This window comes from Esox lucius, chromosome 8, assembly GCF_011004845.1.
Source record: "Esox lucius isolate fEsoLuc1 chromosome 8, fEsoLuc1.pri, whole genome shotgun sequence".
In the NCBI taxonomy this organism is placed as follows: Eukaryota; Metazoa; Chordata; class Actinopteri; order Esociformes; family Esocidae; genus Esox; species Esox lucius.
The window spans coordinates 20,346,057-20,369,474 of NC_047576.1; the positions used below are offsets into that span (position 1 = coordinate 20,346,057).

Genomic DNA, 23,418 nt, shown 5'->3' on the forward strand with positions numbered 1-23,418 from the left:
CACCAGTCCAGAATGCAACAGCCAACTGAACAATGTGATCTTTTTGTTAAGGGAATGTACAATAGTTTGAGTAGAATTCAGAGGTCAATTTGAAGCCATGCACTGACAAATCAGAATACAAGTTGTCTCATAAGTCACTCATCAATTGTCAGTTTCTTTCAGTTAGTGACTCTTGAAATGAGGTAGGAATATGCTGAGTGAAGTAAATAAAATAAAAAAAGTCAGTGAATACATACTGTCCCAAACTGGTGTTGTAAGAACATGAATTATTAAAATCTTTAAATGTGAAAACATTACAGTCAGTGTACATGGGGGGGGGAAACAATGTTTTAGCAAGTCTGCACAATTTCCCAAGCGCATGGAACCCCCAGTGGCTGTTACTGCTATACAGCGTGAGGCGTGCAGAAACGACTTCTGCTAAATGACTTCAGCCTTGAAGTGGGAGCTGTGCTATGGTGGTTTTCATTAAAGAAAAAAAATATAGGGAGCTGAACGCTCATTCCTCCTTTGCCCTGTTATTTCATGACAATACACTTAAATGATTACTGTTCAATTAACGGATACCAATTGAGAAAGCACATTAGAATGATGAGAATGAGAACATTTATTGAAAACTTTACAGAGCAATTAAAAGAAAATCAGTTACACCAGACACCATTATTTTCCAGAAGGAACACATTTATATCAATGGCACAGTAAGGAACATGTAGTGGAAGCCAGGTTATTGATATTCTTTAAAAGATTTTTCTTTAAAAAGTTCATATCCTGTGCCAAGATCCTGTGTGTAAACACTTATGAAACTGAATGGTCCCCCGTGTCGGTCTCTCTCTCGCTCCATAACATTAACCCATGTCGTCTCTTTATGCTTTTTCTGCCTTTTCTGCCTGGTACTGTTGGTGGAGCATGAGGACATCCGACTGAGATACCCGGGTCCAGCCCTGACTGTGGACATGGTACAGGTTGACCTGTCCTCCACTGTAGGCATCCCGGTACGTGGCCTGGTAGATGGCCCGGCGGCCCAGGTCACAGGCCTCCTCCACAGTCAGGTTCTGCTGCTTCAGACCACTGTCCACGATGCCGTACGCGTACATGGAGCCAGAGCCTACGGCAAACAGGTCCCCACACACCCGGTTCCCCTCAGAGTCCACGTAGTACAGGCCTGGAAAGGGGAAGGGTCAAAGGTTACACCTGTCAGACATGGCAGATAGTCATTTCTTTCAGAGGGAACACTCCATAAAAGATGGCTGCTTCATGCAGTAGATCACCAGCAGCAGAGTTTCACTAGGATGTTTTTCAGCGGCGGTGGAAAGGTTAGTATGATGGGGGGGTTTGGTCCAATGTCTACAATGGTCTGCTGGCCCGGGGGGGTCGTTAGTCAATGGCTCAATCAGACCATTGAGCACATTTTTGATTTCCAATTCCACATATCTCCAACTGCACCAATAAAAGCCTAAACTACAATAATGAATACTCTATAAGCTGTATGCAGTTACATCAAAAAATATATATTTTTAATTCCTACATTATACAACATTCTACACATGTTGTCATGGGGCTGAAAGAAAAACATAGGTTTCAAGGTGATGCAATTCTACACATAATAAAATAAATAAAATGTTGGCAAATAAAACTGCTAATATAACTGAGCTACACTAAAGCCTGAGAGAGTGTCAGGTGTTGCAATTAGCTAAGGCATGCTTCCTTTGAAATAAATGATAGCAGCTAGACTGCTCGCATTGTCTCATGTCCAAAAGCAGCATCCAAGCTCAAGACTCGCAGAGGTTCAGTTCACAATGGCTGACGTCCCCCGGTCATGTGAATAGAAATAATTAGGGTTTCTCCCCGCCGATGGGTTTCTGGTTTAGAAGGGAAAATGTCACACTGACAGGATACTGATGGCAAAGCAAACAACGTATGTAGGGGAGCTGGAGTGTTAGGAGAACGGGCCAAAATATTGTACCACAATCACACGCGTCAAAATAAGACAGGAACAGAATGTATTTCTAGGGTGCTTATGTCACCAGGGCTGCCTTGAATGCCTCAGAATGACTTCTAACTGTAATGGAAAACAATTATTTGAGTCCCTGTGCCAACAGTGAAAACCAGTCATTCCTCAGTCTCAGACTGAAATAGGTTGAGAATGATAGAGCAGCAACAGACCCGTTTCAGTCAGGCAAAAAGGGAGTCTGCAGCAACGGTCGTCTTTTCTGCTAAAATGTCATTGTGGTGTTAACGGTGTCCCATTGTTCAGGATTTTGTCTATTCGACTCAACCTTGGAGGCACAACACCTTTACAGCACAATAACAAGAGGTGTTTCCCCTCCCTAAGAAGAAGGGTTTGCCATACATTCATAAATCATGGAGGCTATGACATTTAGGCTACTGCAAAATTTAAATGCCGCACATGTGCAATTCAGAATTCAGATCCCAAGTTATTTAATTTCACAGTCTAAGAATGCATTGACCCGATAAAAAGGAGTTCTCACAGGGCTTTTCCACCAAAATGGTTGAGAGCATTTCCCCCCCCCCAAACTCTGGCACGCCTGCGCCTTTAGTTTGGCCTGGCAAAAACACCAAACCTAGAATTTCATGTCTAACTGAGGTATGATAGGGATTCTGCTAATGGGTTATGCACATAAACAACATTACACACCAGCCCAAAACGGGAGTATGAAAAATTAGTGTTCATCGCAAGAATTCCATACTGCATCCTAAGACATTTTGCAATGTGAAACCATATGGGCCAAATAAAGATGACAATTGAACAAACAATTTAACCAATTTGAACTACAGCTGAGAAGGACTACCAAATCAATACTGATTGTTTGGTGGACATCCTCCTGTAACTGATTGGTGTAGGTAGGTAGGCAGCACTGGGGTAGCGTAGTGACGCCGGGCCTGGGTGCAAGCTGTTGAATAGGCGCATTGCGATTGTACCACTGAAAAACAAACGATAGCAAATAATGAAGGCAGAGCATGGGCCTCCTCGTCACCAAACACGGGCCCTCCACCCACTGCGAGCCCTGGTGCAACCGCACCGCCTGCACCCCTCATAGCTACGCCAGGGGTAGGGAGTCATGTGTATTTTGAGTATGGTCTTGTTCCAGCTGGTTTTACAATGTTCCAGCACTGAGAAACCAGTCACATAAATGGTATTTCATATTTTCCATACCTGGTCCAGTCTTGTCCCAGCCACACACCATGGTTCCCATGCTGAGGCCCATGCCTTTGTACTGATACACCATGTTGGCCAGCAGCTTGGAGGCGGCGGCAACGGAAATGCGTTCCTTGTTGCGCAGCTCGTAGACGCGACACTGGCGGGCCAGCAGGCGCTCCCAGAAGCTGCAGTCAGCAGCCCCTCCAGCCATGGTGCCCAGCAGATAGGGGTTGATCTCTATCACCTTCTTCACTGTCTGGGAGGCGATGTAGGAGCCGGCTGTTGCCCGAGAGTCCACAGCCACGATGACACCGTGCTGGAACTGAGGTAAGACAACGGAGGTTACAGCTAGTCTTGTATCCCCAACAATATAATCTGAAACAATCAGGTGTTTAATTTATTTTCATAACAGCCCTTTATTTGCAGGCTAGGTTTTGAGGAGAACACAACTAACTAAACATCTAACTTCGTATATAGATGCCAATTTTGAAGACCGATTCGCGTTAAAAGGAGGGAAAAGGAGTACTGTAGTGTAAAAAATTATTTACAGTGAAAGTAAAAAATAAATAAAAATCTACGATACGACTATAAATACAACATAAAAATCCAATGTCAGGTGTACTCATGACTCCTATAAAATGCGAGGTATACACAATGACGTTTCATAGGTAAAACAATCACTTATAATCAACCTAGATATATAGGTGAGGAGCAAAACATGATTATACCAACATGTTGGTGGTTAGCACATTATTAAAGAAAACTAGAACAACAACCACAACAATACTTTATAAGAATGTTGTCAGCTAGCATGCACACTTACTTTGAATGCTAGCGTGGTTGTGCCATGAAGAAATTCAATCTTTCTCTCGGGTCCATCTCCATCAGCGCATGCAGTCCTCACAGCGAAAGAGAGGTTATCACCCCCCACAGACTCCACACCCAATTCGGTTTCATACAAACCACTGGCAAAGCCACGACGCTGGCGTCCATAGTTTGAAAAATCTACTGACTCACTCTGAAGCACATTAGCAAGAGCCATCTTTGAACTACGAATGCTGAAAGCACCTTCCACTTCCGTTACTATGAAAACAACTTCTTCCTCGTCTTTATGTTAGTTTCCGGCAGACAGAACGCTGTGTAGCGTATTACTGCCTTTTACAGGCCGGAATGTGAATTGCACAATTTAGCATAAACTAGAATAAATTCCATCTAGACAATGTGCCCCCCTACAAAATAACTATGAGAATGGAACCACCTCTCTCTGTGGCCGAGGTTGCTACATATTTTCCATTATTGGGAGAAGATAATCCATCTTGCACTTGAAGTGATCATTCATTGATCCTAAATTCCCAAAACAGTCCGGGTTCTCAAATTATTTCCCAGTTAGCTTGAGGCCTGGGGGCCATCAGCCATCTACCAGCATGCACTGCCAGTGCCTTATCAGCGATGTGCCCATCAATTTCATGCGGCCCACGAGTTACCTTTTTTTTTACACGATCTGGTGACCATAACAGTTACAGTCAGATACATTTTTTGTAAAATATTTATTGTTAAAAAAAGTTATTTGTCCTGACGGAACATGTATTTGACTATGAGCCAGAGGGCCTGCAAGCAGACATCTGTCGGAAAATTGGCGTCAACCACTGGTGGGCCGCTGACAAAACGGGTTAGCCAGACCTAATCGAGTTGAAGCTCTGCATCAAAGCTCAACAAAACAAAAGTGTGTTTTCAGTCTCTTCACTGGGTCCATGTCTTACCAAAAGCAAGAATCACAAACCACAGGAATATTGTTTGTCATCTGATACCCCTTTACACTTAAGGCTACCGCATTGATCACCTAATTTAAAGGCATGAAAAGACAGGAAACTGCTCAAAATAAACCCAAATGCAAAAACAAATATCAGGATAATATGGTTGTCAGAAAAACGTACCAATGTCAGTATACACATTTGCTGGTGATGGATTAACACACAACCTTCTTGGAACAGTGAGCCAGAGTTTGTCTCAAGCCCTTCATATCCACTATGGAAAGAGATGACATGTCTGCTGCTGACTGTTGAGTCTTGGAAAACTCAACACAAAGATGTCCTTTGATGTTATGCTGGAATGACCTCTTTATCGAGACAGAAATGAAGAGCCTCCAGCCTGTGAAGCAATACGGAGAAGCTTATCCTGATCCAGCCCTGTGCAGCCTGGGCCAACCCTTTCCTTCTGGAGTACAGGGACATCTTCCCTTGAAGCTAGAGACGTCTTATCCAACACAGCGTTGGAAGGCAGCCCTTGTCGGACACCAACCTCACAAACCTGGACGTTGATGAGCCAATTTGGACCAACAAAGGTGAGGTCCACAGAGACTGTCCAGATTTTGAATTAAACATCAGTGTGGGTTAAGATACATTAAGTCAAACATTACAGGCAGCAGTACAAACAAGAAAAACAGGACATTTTATTTTATAGCATTATAATAATGTGGATTTTCAGGTTTCGATCTACAACCCTGTTTCCAAAAATGTTGGGACGCTGCATAAAATGCAAATAAAAACACAATGCAATGATGTGCGAATCTGATTGAAAATAGTCCAAAGACAACATATAAAATGTTGAAACTGAGAAATGTTGTTGTTTTTGGAAAAATACATGCCCATTTTGAATTTGATGCCAGCAACATGTTTTAAAAAAGTTGGGACAGTGGCATGTTTACCACTGTGTTGCATTACTTCTTCTTTTAGCAATACTCTGTAAGCGTTTGGGAACTGAGGAAACCAATTGCTGTAGTTTTGAAAGTGAAAAGTATTCATATTCTTGCTTGATATAGGATTTCAGCTGCTCAACAGTTTGGGGTCTCCTTTGTCGAATTTCTTCTCATAATGTGCCAAATGTTTTCAATGGGTGAAGGTCTGGACTGCAGGCAGGCCAGTTTAGCACCTGGACTCTTTTACTACGGAGCCACGTTGTTGTAATATGGAATGTGGTTTTGCATTGTCTTGCTGAAATAAGCAAGACCATCCCTGAAAAAGATGGCAGGATATGTTGCTCCAAAACCTGTACATTGTTCAGCATTAATGGTGCCTTCACAGATGTGCAAGTCACCCATGCCATGTGCACTAATGCACCCCAATACCATCACGGATGCTGGCTTTTGAACTCTGCGCTGATAAGAATGTTCTTCTCATAATCATTTTGATTTGTCAGACCACAGGACAGTTTTCCACTTCGCCTCAGTTCATCTTAAATGAGAAGGTGGCAGCGTTTCTGGATCTTGTTTATATATGGTTTCTTCTTTGCATGGTAGAGTTTTAACTTGCATTTGTGGATGCAGCGACATATTGTGTTTACAGACAATGGTTTTCAGAAGTGTTCCTGAGCCTAGGCAGTGATGTCCACAACAGAATCCTGTCTGTTTTAAATGCAGTGCTGCCAGAGGGCCCAAAGATCATGGCCATTCAATATTGGTTTTCAGCCTTATCCCTTACATACAGAGATTTCTCTGGATTCTCTGAATCTTTTTAACATTGAGAAACGTTAGTCTTAAATTGTTGCACTATTTGCCGGTGCAATCTTTCACAGAGTGGTCAACCCTTTAATATGCTCACTTCTGACAGACCCATTCTCTCTGGAATTATCTTTTAATAACCAATCATGTTACTGACCTGTTTCCCATTTATTTAATAGTAATGTGATATTTGACCAGGTTTAGTTTAGTTAGTTTAGTTTTAGCATTTACTACTTTCCCAGTCTTTTGTTGCCTCTGTCCCAACTTGTGTGTTGCTGGCATCAAATTCAAAGTGGGCATATATTTTTCAAGAAAAAAATAAAATGTCTCAATTACAACATTTGATATGTTGTCTTTGTACACTTTTTTTATTGAATATAGGGTTTAAATGATATGTACATAATTGCTTTCTGTAATTTTTTAACATTTTACACAGCTTCCCAACTTTTTTGGAACCTTGGTTGTAATTGGCTTGTTTTAAAAGTGTACTACATGTAAATAATAATAAATTAGGTCTACCAAAAATATCACTAATACCCTGAAGGGTACAGTTATTCGTCCACTACAGGTTTTGGGTTTTAACTTTTTCCTCTTCTCCTTCAGGTCACTGATTTCCCATTTTCCTTTTCCTGTCGCTCCTTTCTCTCCTTTACCTTAACTCTCTCTTGCTCCTTCTCTCTGTAATATTCCTCTCTCAGCTCCTCTCTGTCCCTGCGTGCCCAGCCTTTGGAGGTGATATGGTACACATCTACACAGTTTCCAGAGTAGGCATCTCTGTGTGTGGCCCTGTACACAGCCTGCCGGGCCAGGGAGGTGGCCTCCTCCACTGTCAGCCCCCACCGCACCCCTCCATCCAGCACAGAGTAGGCATAGGGCGAGCCGGAGCCCACAGAGAATAGCTCTCCCTGCAGGCGAGTCCCATCACTGCAAACATAATACAAGCTGGGCCCTGAGGGCCCCTTAGTAGCTCCAGAAGAGCATCGTTGCGCATTTCTGGCTGGTGAGAGGCGCTGACTAGTTCCCATTAACTCTGCTGGAGAGATGGATTCACATGCTGGATTTTCTGTTTCATTTGTTATTATATGGCTGCTCTTCTTTTGATCCAACCTTTGGCTGCCAGGCTCAGGTGAATGTGTAACACTCTCTCCTCCATCCCAGCCACACAGGGTGGCCGCCACACACAACTCAGTGCCCTTAAACGGGTGCAACATGTGGGCCAGCAGCTTGGCAGCACCAGCTGTGGACAGCCTCCTGCCGTGACGGAGCTGGTAAAGCCGGAGTTCCCGAGCCAAAATCCTTTTCCAGAGGGCACAGTCGGCGGATGTGCCCGACGTGGTGCCCACTAAGTGGGAGTGGACGGGCAGGATCTTTTGAGAAGCTGGGCAGGCAACCAGCCCGTTGCAGCTGGAACGAGTGTCTGCTGCCGCTATCACTCCTCCCTGGAAGATGAAGGCCAGGGTGGTGGTGCCGTGAGACATAGTAAAAGGCAATGGCACCGAGGGAGAGCAGGAGGGAGGGAAGCCAGGAGGGAAGGAGAGGACTAAATCCTGGTGTAAGGTGTTGATGAAATTTGATGCAATGTTGGGGTTGATTTGGCCAAACTGTATTGGGCTTTCACTGAGGTACTCTGCGGCTGGTACAGAAAGATGCAGCGGGCTCCCACTGCTGCTCCACAACAAACCATTGTTTGCTGTATCTCTGGTTCTCTTCCCAAAAAGCATGGAGGTGTCTTCCTGGTTCATACATGGAGAGCTTGTAAAATTCCATCTGGAGTTGAGAAAAGACTCATTAAAACCACACAAATCCTGTAATGCCATTGAACAATGTGTCCCCTCAAAATGTACGATTCTGTATCTTGAGTGTACAAGGCGATGTCCGGTTGTCTCTGTGAGTGAGATGCACTGAACTAAATGTAATAAAAAGCGTCCTTTTTATGTAGTAAATGATCCCCCATTTGTAATGTCCGAACAAGTATGACATCGATAGCGTGGCCACAGTAGTCATCAAAACATATAACCCTGATGTAACACATGCGGTAGTAGATATGCTGATTTTGATTTATAAAATGAGACAGTGTCAGCATACAAATATATAAAAGTTGCACACTACGAGTGTCAGTGCTTCATGAGCATCAAACCCCTTAGACATTGTGTTTACCCTATAAACTTGTAGGCCTACCATTAGAGTATGAATGGTTTGAGCAATAAACGATTAGTGCAAAAAACGTCTACTACTAACTGGATATTCACTTGAATTGTAATAGGATTTCTTTTGATTACATTCTTATTACGTTATTTTTAGACAGACCTCGTTTTTGGGTATATTTGTAAATGAAACGCATGAATGCAAATGTCAAATAGTTTTGTACTTACCAGGAGTCATGAAAAGAAAATGGTAAAATAATGCTTAATACCAGGGCTGAGAAAGAATAATGAAATTGCAATAAAAACGCCCGTATTTGATTGGAGTTTCAAAAGAGGAGGATCGACAAGGAAGTTCTCTGCGTTCTCTGCAAAAGTCAGCTAGTCGACTGGCGCTGCAATTCTTTTGCCTAACAGGTGTCGCCACATTGCAGTTCCACCTGTTTTAAGGAACTGTTTAGAAGTATAGTTTGCCTTTTTAGAAATAGATTTGAAATGATCACATCATTTTAAGTTAATTTCATTCTAACCGGAATTCTTTGAAATTAATGATCATTCAGTTCATTCCTGAAATAAATTTGGCAGGATTGCAGGAATAATGCAAATATGAAAGCGACTTTTAAACCTTGTGGATGTGTCATCTCCATTGCAATTTGTATGTCGTTGGTAAGAAATGCTCGATTATTGTCTAATATTATTGAATTGTTGGCTATAGGCAGTACAAATGTATGAATGCGAACGATTACGTTCACGGAAGTTCATCTGATTAAGTTGTAAACCTGTGAGAAGCTATCTGTCTAGCATACACTTTTTAAGCATTGCTCTCACGGCTGAAACTGTATCTGGTGAAAAGATAATGAAAGAATCATACGGAAGAGATTATCATATCGTCTCTCTGCTGGTTCATGTAGTCAGCGATAGGCTACTGTATGTTTACAGGCTACCACCACACATCACTTTATTTTCCTCACAACTATTATCCACAAATGTCACATAGCTCCTGGTGATATACTGACCTCGTTTAAAACAAGTGCAACATATGATGTTTAATATACCAGACTAGGCACACTAATGCTTTTGGCCATTTTCAGCAATTGCATTTTTCATGAAGATTCATTTTACTATAGTTATGTTTCAAATTCGAATAAAATATTATATTTCAAGCATAACACTGCTAGTCACCAGGGCTGCGGGCACAAGTATGAATCTGACAAATAAGTTAGACTAAGTGAGGAAAAGGCCTGCGGCTTTCCTCATTATTTTGGTTGGCTTGGTATTATGAAGAAATAATACACAGGGGATGTTACCCATATATTATAGTTTATTATAATTAACTATTCAAAGTGAGGTCTTTTTGAACACCTCAAGCGAGCATGCTTTGTGATGGACATATGAATGAATCCAGCTAATTTCCACCCGCGTTGTCTCCATCTTTACCAGGCATTATGTGAGTCTTCATTCCACACGTCTGTCTCCTCATCCCCAGTTAGAGAAAGCACTGTGCTGCATAATGATTCCATACAGTTTGACCATGTCCCCAATATAGCCATGGATGGCTCAGTGGTCCGAATTCGGTACCAGTGCTCTAGGGCCTGTGAGGTGGGAGTGGAGGTAGTGGTCTTTTCCACACAAAACAGGACAGGAGTGTTGGCCTTCCAGAAGAGATGGACCAACCACAGGCGTCTCCATGTCTCCAGAACGCTTCCAGTGAAACTGAAATTCACACAAGACTTGCACCACAGAGACGATTGCGTCATCAAGCACTCAGCTGACGTCCGTAGTGCGGTGGTTCAAGCTTGGCTGTATCACCTTGAGCAAGGAGACAAATGCCATGTGAATAAGACCAGCTCATATCTTGGGTCTTTGGTGAGGACATTCAAAGTGCTTCAGGCAGTTCTGCCCTCACAGTGTCCAGCCAGGCCTTTCCCTCGGTGCCCCACCTGGATGGCTGATCTTAGGTGGCAGCTGACCAGAGACAGACTCCACCAGTGTCGTCCACATGAGTCAGGTCAGGTCTCAATCAACCAATCTGGTTTTAAACTGTTTTCTGTTTACAGTTAAATCCCTATAGACAAACATAGACATAGAAAAGTAAAACCCATTGATAATATGTATTTTGTCACGTGATGTGTTCTCAGTCTTTGTTGTGCTTGTTAATACTATTGTTTACCCATTGATTTGTAGACACTGTTGATATGTTGACATTCCCAATGGCCAGTACTGGAGAGAGATTTGGAGTTATCCGCAAGATCCAGCCATTCGTCAACAGAGGGCTGGAACAAGCTCGTCTCCTCACTGTGGAGAAAGCCAGGTTTGGATTGAACCTCACTCTAAATAAGTAGTATCATTTATTAAATTCATGAAACATTTCCCACCATTGCCGTGACAGCTTTTCACAAGTGCACTGACAGTGTCACCTACAATGCCTCTCATATACATAGATAGTTACAACTGGTTACAAGTTTATTTATATAGCACAATCCATACACAGAAGCGATTTAATGTGCTTTACAGTGAAAATAAAAATACAAAATGCAATGGAAGAATGTATAGAATAAAACCAAATAAAACGTGATAAAAACATAGGAAGCTATAAAAGCTGTGAGACTAATAAGTGCGGTTATGTTTAAGTGAGTTAAAGAGCTCAGTCATAGGCACGTGAGAAGTGTTTTTACCTGGATCCTCTTGTAGTTTATTGGAACTGTATAGACTGCTTTAGACCAGGTTTATCAGAAGACAGAAATGATCAGACAGGGCCATGTCTTTAACCATGACAGAGGAAATATCGAGACCTTTTGAAATAACCAGATCTAGAATGTGGCCTTGAGTGTGTGTACACTCTTTCACATGTTGAGTGAGATCAAAAGTGTCAAGTAGTGCAAAAAGTTATTTGGCATTATTGTCCGTATTAAAGTCCCCTGTAATAATAAATAAGTTATAATCAACTGATATAACCGAGAGTAGTTCAGCAAAATCATCAGTAGAATTTGCAGAATGTCGTGGAGGTCTGTAAATGGTTAAAAACTGAATTTTGGGGGTACCATTCAATATAAAACAGAGGTATTCAAAAGAAATAAAATTACCTAGTGTATTTTCTTTCCACTGGAATGCATCTTTGAATAGGGCAGCCACTCCTCCTTTCCTACAATTTCGACACATATTCATATAGCCAAATTTATCAAGTGCTGTCTCGTTAAGAATAATAGCACTACAATCTTCAGTGAGAAACGTACAATCTAGGTTGTAGGATATTATAATGTAATTTGCCAAGAATGATTTGTTGGCAAGAGATCTGATATTAAGTAAAGCCAGCTTAATGGATATAATAGGGGTTCCTGGACTAGTAGGTTGACGGATTAGACACGTTTACTTTATAAGTTGCATGGGCACTATTCCTTCTATTTCTAATGAACACAGGAATAGACATACTGGGTCCTAGCTTGTACTCAAAACAGTCTGCATTGCTATTTTCACAATAGCAGGGACCCGAAGCACATCACTGAGTATATTCTGTGCTCTGTGGAAATAAAGGACAAGGTTGTTGACAATGTGGTAGTTGTCTATGGTTAAAACTAGCTCCCTGATTGGTGAGTGTGGTGGAGGGGGGGGGGTGACTATGGTAGAGGGGGAGAGGGTGGGTGTGATTGAGGTGGAGAGGTTGAGTGTGGTGGAGTGGCAGATGAGAGTTGTTGGGCCCCCATTCGGGTGATTTTAGTTAGAGGGTCAGGAGAGGGGGGGTGGATACTCTGCCTATGAGTTCTGTCCTTCATGCTTATCTTGTTTGGACATGGCATTCCAAGAGTGTGAGGTAAGTTGGCACCAAGCAGCCGGCCTCCCATGATGTTTGGATGAACCCCATCAGTGTCTTTACAGTTCCAAAAGATATTGAAATTGTCAATAAACCTTATCCCATAGTTGAGGCATGCCGATGTCAGCCACATATTCAGCCCAAGGAGTCTGCTAAAAGATTCAATTCCTTTCCCAAGGTTGGAATGGGGCCTGAGATGAAAAAATGTTGTTGAAAGTTGTTTATTTTCTCAAGTAGCATAGAAAAATCTTTTTTCAAGATCTGAGAACCAGTTTTCCTTTGTAGAATGTCAAAAGACCCAGTGTGGATAATAATCTGCATGTTGCTTGCATGTGTAGAGAGAATAACTGGCAACATTTCAGTTAGCTCTCTGACTGATATGTCAGCCATGGTTTGGTTTTCAGTCTTTGCCATTCTGATATGCTTGGTTATGTCATCCCCAATCAAGGTAGTACCAGGTTCATCAGATGTGGTGTTAGCAAAGTTTCTTCTTTCCCTCATCCTATCAGTGGTTTTAGGGCTATTTCTTGGATTTTGGTTTGCCCTAATGCTAGTGTTGTGGTTAGCTTCCCTAGGTTCATTTACACACATTTTGTTCCGAGTCAGTGGATTGAACCTGTGCGTTCGGGTGGTGGATTGAGGGCTGGTGCTCTCTTATTTGATTTATTGCTGGATTTGCCTCTGCTGTGTACAACGTAAGACCAAGTCCCTGCTGGGGTTGATGCCTTCGGTCTAGCCCAAAGGCAAATTATTTGTACCTTATTTTGACCTCTCTTACACACTGAGTTCATATAAAGCTCAACTGAAAAGGTCCATTATTTAGCTTTTTGAAAATGATAGCATCGGGGCATCAAATGTCTCTGACTCTTATGCACTCACCTCATTTCACTTCCATTTTCCCAAATACTTTGAAAGATCAGCTAAAAAAACATGTAAACGATGATACCAGTGGGTGAGCATGATGAATGCTTAAGCGTGGATGCACCATTTAAGACCAAATCAAGATGTAATCACAGATTACAAGGACACAATCCTCCCACCCCCTTCCTGAGGCGACCACGGAACAGTGACACCGAAGATGGGATGTGAAAGATCTCATTAATCTTCTTCTCCCCAGGATGACAGTGTCTGTGTGGGTTTATCTGGTGCAGTGGTGTGACAAGTCTCTGTGCGGAATCATCCATCACATTGATCAAAACAGCAAATATGACACTCCTCTGGTGCAGCTTACTAACACAGGTGAGGCACGGGTTGGCAGCTTGTTGTCTACTCACCCGATAGGGTGTCGGTGTGTATTTAGAAGTGTGTTTTGGTCTCACTTCACGCTTATGACGCCATGCAGGGCTGTGAATGAGATGAAACTGCGGTCTCCTTGAGCGGTAGTTCATTTTGTATAGGGCTGCATATCCACATGCATTATGGGTGTCTGCTATAAAGAACTGTCACCACGTGTCCTCTTTAGGTGATATCATTATTCAGGTGCGGGTGGCGTCTGGCAGAGATCAGGCATTCAGAGCCCACATGGCAATGCCTCTCTTTACCTGGATCAGACTAGACTGCTTCATGCAAGGCTCCAAGGTACCATACAGAATAATTCAAATGGAATAAAACCTGCATTAATCCTGTTTATAATAAAACAATTATGGGATTTGTCACCAGCAAGACATGTGCAGCAACAATATACTTACAGTAGCTGCAGAATCACACAATTGGTAGCTTAAGGAGCTATGGTGATGAATGGCAAATATCAAAGTGTAGAATGTGAGTATATTAAGAATGTATGTTTTGCGTGTCTTTCAGGTGACACTGCAAGTTACGCCTGCTGTGAAAATGGAAGGAATGGTGGAGCATGTACACATATTTGAGTACACCATCAAAGCTTTTTGGATAATAATTTTTTTTATACATATCTCATAATCTTCTTGGATAAAAATAACCTTTATATACATTTCACAATGTTTTCTGATAATACTTACTTTTATATGCATTTTAAGATATTTATGAATAATGCAACATTTTATACACATTTCATAATCTTTTTGGATAATGCTAACTTTTATACACATTTTATACTTAGTCTTAGTCCAACTTAGTTCAAAACATAGTCCAAAACATTTTCATATGCGAACACATAAAAGGGATTGAACCTTTGTTGCTTTCACATCAGCACAATTCTGAACATACCCAAAAAGGAGTGTTTTATTACTCTGTCAATCTCTATTTCTGTTCAATTTTCTGCAGCTTTCAAACTGACATCCATTACAATGACACGGCTGGATACTTTGTGATTGGAGGGAGTCGGTTCTTGCCTGGTATCCATGGCTTTTTTGGACCAATAAAATACTATCGCTTGGGCACTGAGAAGGTACATTTATTTTTATTTTATTGTTCAATACAAGTGTTACCATTCTGGAAATGGACAATTTGTGTCATAGTGGTGGTGTATGTTCGAATAGTTGCAATATACAGTATATAATGACAGGTGCATTTCTATACTACAGGTGATCAACCCTCTTGCTCCTACCACATTAGAGGTACTGGATAAGAAACTGCGACAGTGTGATGAGATCAGAACTCTCACTGTGACCTTTCTCCAGGCTCTGACACAGAGCCAGGAAGTCTCTATGACAGGTGAGGTGTTTTCTGTGTAGCTTCGTGTTCCGTTGTCTCTGTGAGCGATGTGGCAACGCCACCAAGTGAGTCTGTGTCTCGTAGACAAAGTGTTGCGCTGTCAATATGAAGACTCCAGGGTGTTTCCTGTCTCACGGGCGACCACATCTGACAACTTGAGTTCCATTTTTCAGGTTTCTGTCACTCTCACTACATCAGTTTATGGAGACGGTTTGGACAGAATAGCTGCAGACAGACTTGGACCTGGGAAGCACAGATGAAGCACCGCACGCTTTTCAGCTTCCTAACGACCCAGCACACAAGTATGTTTCATCGTAGGATAGACTCTTCACACATGTAACTGATGTACAGTGGGGAGAACAAGTATTTGATACACTGCCGATTTTACAGGTTTTCCCACTTGCAAAGCATGTAGAAGTCATTTTTATCATAGGTTGTCATGCTGGAAGACCCAGCTACGACCCGTCTTCAATGCTCTTACTGAGGGAAGGAGGTTGTTGGCCAAGATCTCGCGATACATGCCCCCATCCATCCTCCCTTCAATACAGTGCAGTCGTCCTGTCACCTTTGCAGAAAAGCATCCCCAAAGAATGATGTTTCCACCTCCATGCTTCACGTTGGGATGGTGTTCTTGGGGTTGTACTCATCCTTCTCCTTCCTCTAAACACGGCGAGTGGAGTTTAGACCAAAAAGCTTTATTTTTGTCTCATCAGACCACATGACCTTCTCCCATTCCTCCTCTGGATCATCCAGATGGTCATTGGCAAACTTCAGACGAGGCCTGGACATGCGCTGGCTTGAGCAGGGGGACCTTGCGTGCGCTGCAGGATTTTAATCCATGACGGCTTGGTGTGTTACTAATGGTTTTATTTGAGACTGTGGTCCCAGCTCTCTTCAGGTCATTGACCAGGTCCTGTCATGTAGTTCTGGGCTGATCCCTCACCTTCCTCATGATCATTGATGCCCCACGAGGTGAGATCTTGCATGGAGCCCCAGACCGAGGGAGATTGACCGTCATCTTGAACTTCTTCCATTTTCTAATAATTGCGCCAACAGTTGTTACCTTCTCACCAAGCTGCTTGCTTATTGTCCTGTAGCCCATCCCAGCCTTGTGCAGGTGTACAATTTGATCCCTGATGTCCTTACACAGCTCTGGTCTTGGCCATTGTGGAGAGGTTGGATTCTGTTTGATTAAGTGTGTGGACAGGTGTCTTTTATATACATAACGAGTTCAAACAGGTGCAGTTAATACAGGTAATGAGTGGAGAACAGGAGGGCTTCTTAAAGAGAAACTAACAGGTCTGTGAGAGCCGGAATTCTTACTGGTTGGTGATCAAATACTTATAAAATGCAAATTAATTATTTAAAAATCATACAATGTGATTTTCTGGATTTTTGTTTCAGATTCTCTCACAGTTGAAGTGTACCTATGATAACAATTACAGACCTCTACATGTTTTTTAAGTAGGAAAACCTGCAAAATCAAAATACTTGTTCTCCCCACTGTATGTGTATGTCACCTGTGACCTCCATTACTCTGGGTTACCTACAGCTTCTGTATCTGCTTCATATCGTCACTGTTTACCACCCATGATGAAATAAACATTGACCCTGTAGGAATGTGGAACAGAACAACACCCCTTAATAAACTTGGGAGCAGAATGTTTGAGCACGTAGTGAGAATACTGTCCAACAGAGGGAGCCCCAACGTGGACCCTACCACCCCCTCCTCCCTCATAGAGCTTCTCCAGACCTCCTCCTGCTATGGCTACCACCACGCCTCCTTGTTGCTCTCCACCATTCATCTAGCCGGCCTGATGGGCCATGTTGACCAACAGCAGGTATTGGACCGGCCATTTGTCCCCACTACTGGTAATGCCACTGCTGCCACAAGCTTTAATGTGTGACCCCTTACATTGGTAATGTGTGACATTGGTTTGACCTCTGCATATTCCAGGGTCATGTCTTCAGTTTGATTGGTGCCCTGGGAGACGACCGTTTAGCTCTAATGCATTTGGGTTACAAACACACACAAGGAATTGACGGGTTCCCGAAAGATTTTGACATGGCTTATGTCTACTACTCCAATGTCGGGGCCCAAACCAGTATTGACCAAGGGCATGTATTGGAATATAAGGTGATTTTTTAATGTCAAGAAATTTAGAGACATTGGTTATAAATACAACTATTAACCATACATTTACTCTCACCCAAGCAACACATCACTGAGCACATTCGTATCAGTAACGAGGACCAGCTAAAGGGCCTGACTCATGAGACGGGGGACACCTTTCTGTTTCTCAAACTTCAAGCTGACAAAGGAGATGTTGAATCACAGGTCGAGTATTGGAACATGGATTAATGGTTAAGCTTAAGCCTGAAGTACTTTGAAATGTCTTTACATCAACTTACAAGAGATTCGGGGGAAGTACATTTAAAAATGACATTACCTTAATTTATACAGAAACATCTAGCAAAGCTTCTGTTCTGGGGACAAAATGGCATCTCTAGGGACGTTGGGAGTGCAATTAAGTGGTATGCTAGGAGTGCCATAGAGATGGAGGATCCAACAGCCATGTATGACTTCGCCATCTTATTACTCAAGGTAAGCCTTGAGCCGTATTCATTTAGTTCTGCCGGATCATTGTGTTTATGTTTGTATTTTGGCTGATTTCATATGTTTTCCCCAGGGACAGGGGGTGAAGCGAAACAGGACTCTGGCTCTTCAGCTGATGGAAAAAGCTGTTGCCAAGGTGGCTATATATGTTGGTATATCCTAACAGTGTGCGCTTATGTCTATTTAATTACCTTTAATCAAAACGTACCCTGTGCATATCTCTGACCATAAGGGTTCAGTCCAAGCCCTGAATGCTTTGGGATGGTACCACAGCACCATACTGAAAGACTACAAGACAGCCTTCGAGCTTTTTGATCAGGCTGCACGCAATGGCAGCCACGACGGACTATTCAACCTGGGCATTTTCCACCTGAATGGGAAGATCCCAAACAACCCGGGGAAGAATGAGGTAGGATCCCCTACTCCTCCAGTATGAACAATAGCTTGAGTTTGAAGTTAAAAGCTTTTTACAGATTTATGAAGGGGCTGTTACTCATTGTTTTCCATGTACTCCCAAGACTGCTGCGTTCCATCTCTTCCTGAACTCCTCCCTGCATGGTCATGTGGACGGGGCTGTGGAGGCGGCCTGGTACCTGTCCACAGGACATCTGGAGGGGGTCGTCCGGGATACAGAGAGGGCTGTGATGTGAGTCTCTTATGTACTCAGCTCAGTGAGTGAAGAAAGCTCCAAAATGGTCCACCGCACCTGAGGCTAGCCTACAGCCAAGTATCATCTGACTCATTGACAAGGGTTAATTCAAGGACAGGACCTGGGTATTTACATGTCTAAAAATAAGTGCTTCACAGCATGGATGGCAGAGAGAAACAGCGACGCTGCTTTGTGCTGAGGCACTCGTGCCTAATGAATCCTTGGATGACACAAACATTTCCAGCATCCCGGCTGATGCCAGAGTAACGAGTTAGTCACTCAGCTTATTATAGGTCGGGAAGCTCTGTTGATAATCAGTCCGTACTGTTGTGTTACTGTAACAAGGATGGAATTATAATGTGGTAATAATACCCATTTCGTTATGTCATTCGCTGTATCTTATTGGATGATGTTAATGTGTTATGTTATTCTGCTCTCCAGCATGCTGAAACAAATCTGTGAGCAGAACGGATACCTGGGATACGTAGTCAGAGAGGCCCTGCAAGCCTTCCTCCAGGACTCCTGGTAAGAGAACCATAACAGACTCATAAGTCCAATTTTACTCAGACTAATTCGATTTGTCAAATCGAATTACTGATGTTGGGTTTGTGTATGTGTGCGCGTGCATGTGATTGTGTGCCTGTATACGCATGTGGATAATATTAGCTTGTATTGTTGTTTTTTTGCTGCGTTTCTTCTGTATTGTTCCTTCAGGGGTGAGGCTCTGTTGAGGTATGCCATGGCTGCTGAAACTGGTTTAGGAGTGGCCCAGAATAATGTTGCCTACCTGTGTGAGGTAATGTTTCTGTTATTATCACCTTCAAAGTCATTACATTTAAAATGATTCTAAAGTCATTTAGATTCATAGTTAATGATGGTAGTTATGTCTTTATACCGTACTCATATATACTGTTTATATTCTGTATATATGTAGAGCATTGACCGATAGAGACACGAATACCATAAAGCCAACAATATTTTCAGTTACACCTAATAAGCTATCACTCTTTTCTCAATGCAGGAGATGGAGCAGAGCTATGATTGTCGATGGAGATATTACAACCATTCCACAATGAACTATGACCCACATGACTCAGGTGAGTTTCTTTTCGACACTGTCAAAACATGGGTCCTTGTCACGAGTGGAAAAACTAGTTTGCATAAAGGAACTGTCTGTCTGTAAGTCTGGTCCCCAAACTGTTTGTCATCTTGCCAACCCTGTTGCTGTCATCATCAAGCCAAACATTTGGCATGAGATGGAGTGACAAGCAGTTGGCATGATGGCACAGCCTGATGCTGGTCTTCTTGCAGGATTGCTGAAGATGGGAGACTTCTACTTCTCCAGCAGCGTCCCTGGAGCTGTAGATCAGGCTCTATCCCTGTACACCAGAGCAGCACTGGCAGGAAGTTCTCAGGTGACCATATTTGCATTGGATGCAGTAGTCTTACCATTCATTACCGCTGTTATTTACATGTTATAATCAAGCCTGCAGAATCTTTAAACGTCCTGTAAAACCTGTATTAAAACATTCATTCATGCCGATCTACATTTGTTTTGATCGTTTTTTTTTCCTCCTGAAACAGGGAATATATCAATTAGTGATTTTGGCAGAAAAGGGATATGGAGTCCCATGGATCATCCGAGACTGGTTAAATATATCAGTTCACGATGGGCTGGACATTGTGACTGAGAGACTCTTAGAAAGGTACTTCCCCTTCTGCTTTTAGATCACGCTCATCCACACTAATGAATAGTAGACTTTGTAGAGTCATGCTGTCTTTGTTGGGTTTGGTTTACATAGATGTGTGGAGCTGAATGATGACAAGGATCTGACACCCTGTGCTTTGTCTCTACTCCGAGTCCGCATTGGAAAAGCCTGGAGTAAAATTACTCAAAACACCATACAGCTCTCACTGGTAGGCCAGTCTCTTTATGACAAGTCGGACAAGGGTCAGGGGGTTCCCCTATCTGTCATAGGATTTGACCTTGACTTCTCCGACTTGTAAGACAAAGTTTAAATCAGCTCATGGGTTTGAATCAAAATGAGCAACAATTTCATAATTGTCTCATGAAATCTGATCCTGTAAATCATGTCTGTCTTTCAGGTTTATGCATCTGCTGCTACTCTAATTATTACTCTGATTAATTTGCTAATCCTGAATGTTCTGGGTAAGTCTAAATAATCTCATCCTAAAACAGTTACAGGTAGTTATTTAAGGTTTATTTATTCAATGTCCATTTGTCATGATTGCATCTCAATTTTTCATTACCCTCTCTGTGGAGACATCGACATATCTGGGCCACAAGGTGGTGCTGTTCCTCAGTTGGTTCTGTCACGTCTGTCACGTCATTGCCACAGCATTACTGTAGACCAGTGGTTCCCAACCAGGGGTACTAGGACCCCTGGGGGTACTTGGCCTTTCCACCGGGGGTACTTGAAAACACTCATGACACCATAGACTTACTAGTGAAATGAACATGAGGGGGTTCCAAGCAGTGCAAATTCTTTTTGGGGGTACAGTAACTGAAAAAGGTTGGGAGCCACTGCTGTAGACTATGTCAGACAAGGCTGTTGAACGTAGGACTACCCACTGTAATATCTGAAATGGAATCAATAGAACAGTATCAATATTGAAATGAAGTGTTTGACGTGTTTGATATTTTCCTATGTATTCCCCTCCAGACATGTTAATTGTCCGTTTTGCAGTGACACCAGCCACCACTGAAATGCTGTGCCAATCTGCTTCTGTCTTATTTCACTGATTTACCCTTAATTGTAAAGACTAAAAGCTCAGGTTAAATGTGAAAACCTGTCAATTGTTTAATGATTCCAAATACTTGTTGATTCATGATGTCAGTGCTTGCCTGCTGAATTGATTATTTTCCACCAGAGTGTCTCCAAATGGACATCCCACCTAGACAAGGAAGACATACTGCTGGCAGGGCAGTAGAAAATCCTCAAACATCTAATAGGAATGGACCGCAGGATCAGAATGACCTTCTTAGGGGAGAAGACAGGATGTCCAGAATGGTTACAATGTCCCAGGGTCTATGGTTTAATCTCTGGAGGGGTACACAGATAGTGCGGAGGACAGCTGATCTGTCGGTTACTGTGTCTGGGGTGTGTCTCTGTGCCCTTTGTACATTGATCCTCCATCATCTACTCCAATAGATGTCTTAAAACACAGGAAATGCCTGAGGCAGGAGATAACAGATAAGGGAATGTACTGTTTCTGGAAGCAATGTCTGGAAGCAAGCCTGTAGTTATGGTCAAACATATTTTGAGACATGTGACTGAGTGAGAGAGAGCAGACTGATATGACAGTTTGTCTGCTACAGTATCTGGTTATTTTCTTTTTTTTGTTTTTGCCTCAATATGCTGAAACACCTTTTTTTCAGATTGCTTTGTGTTTGAGGGAATAATTTTAGGCTTAAGGATTACTCCCACACACACGCATACAAAATATCTGATTATTTTACTGTATCACTTCTGGCCTTGACATGCATTGTGGTGATGTCTTTATAAAAGGAGAAAGGAGTACAAGCGATTTCTTTTCCTAACGCCATTGTCAGTATAAAATAAAATGCAAACTTTTCTGTTACTTTTATTAGAAATTACTGTATAAACATATGTATATACTGTAGATTATCAAAAATTACATGGAATTGTAGGAAATATTTGAAGTACACAGAAAATATTAGGTGCATGTACTTTGCCGGCCTGCTCTGACATGAGTTTAGCATGACTGGAAAGATCATGCTAGAATGTAATGATTTTTCTAAATCAGTCTAAAACTGAAATTAATGTTTCAGTTAAAATAATGTTTTGGCCACTTGTAGATCATTAGACTATTAGACTAATCTACAGTGTAGTGAGTGCATTATTTATTTTTCCTTTTTGTTTTGGCCACCCTTGGGAATTGAACCCAGAACCCATACTCTACCTTCTAAGCAACATAGCATATTTTTATAATATAAAATATATTTTAGAATATTCTTTATCTTTTCCACTGACTGGAAAAGAAAAGCAATAGCAAAAGGAAAGGTTTTACAATGTTAAGTGTTTTATAACTAAGGAAGTAAAATGTATGATGTAGACCCCACCAGAAGGCCATGATGTTAGCATGATAAAAAAGTTATATTTTGCAAGTTTAGTGTGGGGAAATTCACGTGCAACACCTGTGATTTGTGCTATTGGCCTGCACTTTTTTGTCGTTATTCAAAAGGGATTCCTTTTGAGAAATGGCGTCCTACTTGCCACCCTTTCATACCGGACAGAATTGTGGAATGCTTGGAAAATTTTGGTCACCTATTTTAACCAGTCTATGTCATTGAAGCCTGTAGAACTCTTTATAGAAGGTCTTATCAGTCTCTTTGTTCAATCCAGTTTGGATGGCCTGATCTAGGGTGTTTGTGGTGAGATATATCTTTCACTTACTAATAATAATTTGACCGTATTCAATGTCTTTGATACCCTTTTTTTAATACCCTTTCCCTGTTGTCTTACCACAGTTTTGACCCTCACTTCATTTGAAAATGCATGGTGTTTATGAGTAAGTGTTTGTTTTGCAATTCACTTCCCAACAAAGGGAAACTACAGAAATGTATCCTCAAATCAAGTGAATACTCCAATTTAACCCTGTTCTGGGCTAATTAACATGGTGTATGATTTTGAGAGTGGTTGTTTACACCTGAGCTAATTTAGGATTGCAATTACAAGAGGATGGAGACTAATTATGATATTTCCGTTTTGTACTTTTAATATAGAAAATAACACCTTGAGGCTGTGGTGTAGACTTTCTCTGTATACTATGTAGGAAAATGTCTTATTTAAATTAAAATGTCATCTTTCATACAAATGTAATGCTGTCTTTTAATTTAAACATATTTTCTACTGGCTTGAGTTGTTGCCAGATTT

General features: G+C 41.9%; 3 protein-coding genes across 3 annotated transcripts; 1 reads left to right on the plus strand and 2 right to left on the minus strand.

Annotated features, from left to right (window-relative positions):
• Positions 1 to 586: 586 nt before the first annotated feature.
• LOC105011798 (proteasome subunit beta type-5) lies at positions 587 to 4,238 on the minus strand. Its single transcript, XM_010872123.4, has 3 exons — positions 3,981 to 4,238; positions 3,173 to 3,479; positions 587 to 1,159 (listed from the first exon to the last, which is right to left on the minus strand). The coding sequence occupies exons 1-3, from the start codon at positions 4,197 to 4,199 to the stop codon at positions 861 to 863; spliced, it is 825 nt and encodes a 274-aa protein (XP_010870425.1). The 5' UTR covers positions 4,200 to 4,238; the 3' UTR covers positions 587 to 860.
• A 2,852-nt stretch (positions 4,239 to 7,090) lies between these two features.
• Positions 7,091 to 9,103, minus strand: LOC105011799 (proteasome subunit beta type-11). The gene is made up of 2 exons (XM_010872124.3): positions 9,026 to 9,103; positions 7,091 to 8,420 (listed from the first exon to the last, which is right to left on the minus strand). Exon 2 carries the CDS (start codon positions 8,393 to 8,395, stop codon positions 7,253 to 7,255), a length of 1,143 nt encoding a protein of 380 aa, XP_010870426.3. The 5' UTR covers positions 8,396 to 8,420; positions 9,026 to 9,103; the 3' UTR covers positions 7,091 to 7,252.
• Positions 9,104 to 9,209: 106 nt separating this feature from the next.
• On the plus strand, positions 9,210 to 22,102 carry LOC105011801 (protein sel-1 homolog 3). Its single transcript, XM_010872127.3, has 24 exons — positions 9,210 to 9,460; positions 10,235 to 10,802; positions 10,979 to 11,105; positions 13,720 to 13,841; positions 14,065 to 14,180; positions 14,403 to 14,467; positions 14,844 to 14,967; positions 15,104 to 15,233; positions 15,407 to 15,535; positions 16,851 to 17,074; positions 17,191 to 17,370; positions 17,449 to 17,571; positions 17,698 to 17,838; positions 17,924 to 17,986; positions 18,083 to 18,259; positions 18,369 to 18,496; positions 18,941 to 19,024; positions 19,214 to 19,295; positions 19,521 to 19,596; positions 19,811 to 19,914; positions 20,084 to 20,205; positions 20,302 to 20,416; positions 20,606 to 20,669; positions 21,392 to 22,102. The coding sequence occupies exons 1-24, from the start codon at positions 9,401 to 9,403 to the stop codon at positions 21,670 to 21,672; spliced, it is 3,405 nt and encodes a 1,134-aa protein (XP_010870429.3). The 5' UTR covers positions 9,210 to 9,400; the 3' UTR covers positions 21,673 to 22,102.
• Positions 22,103 to 23,418: the final 1,316 nt, after the last annotated feature.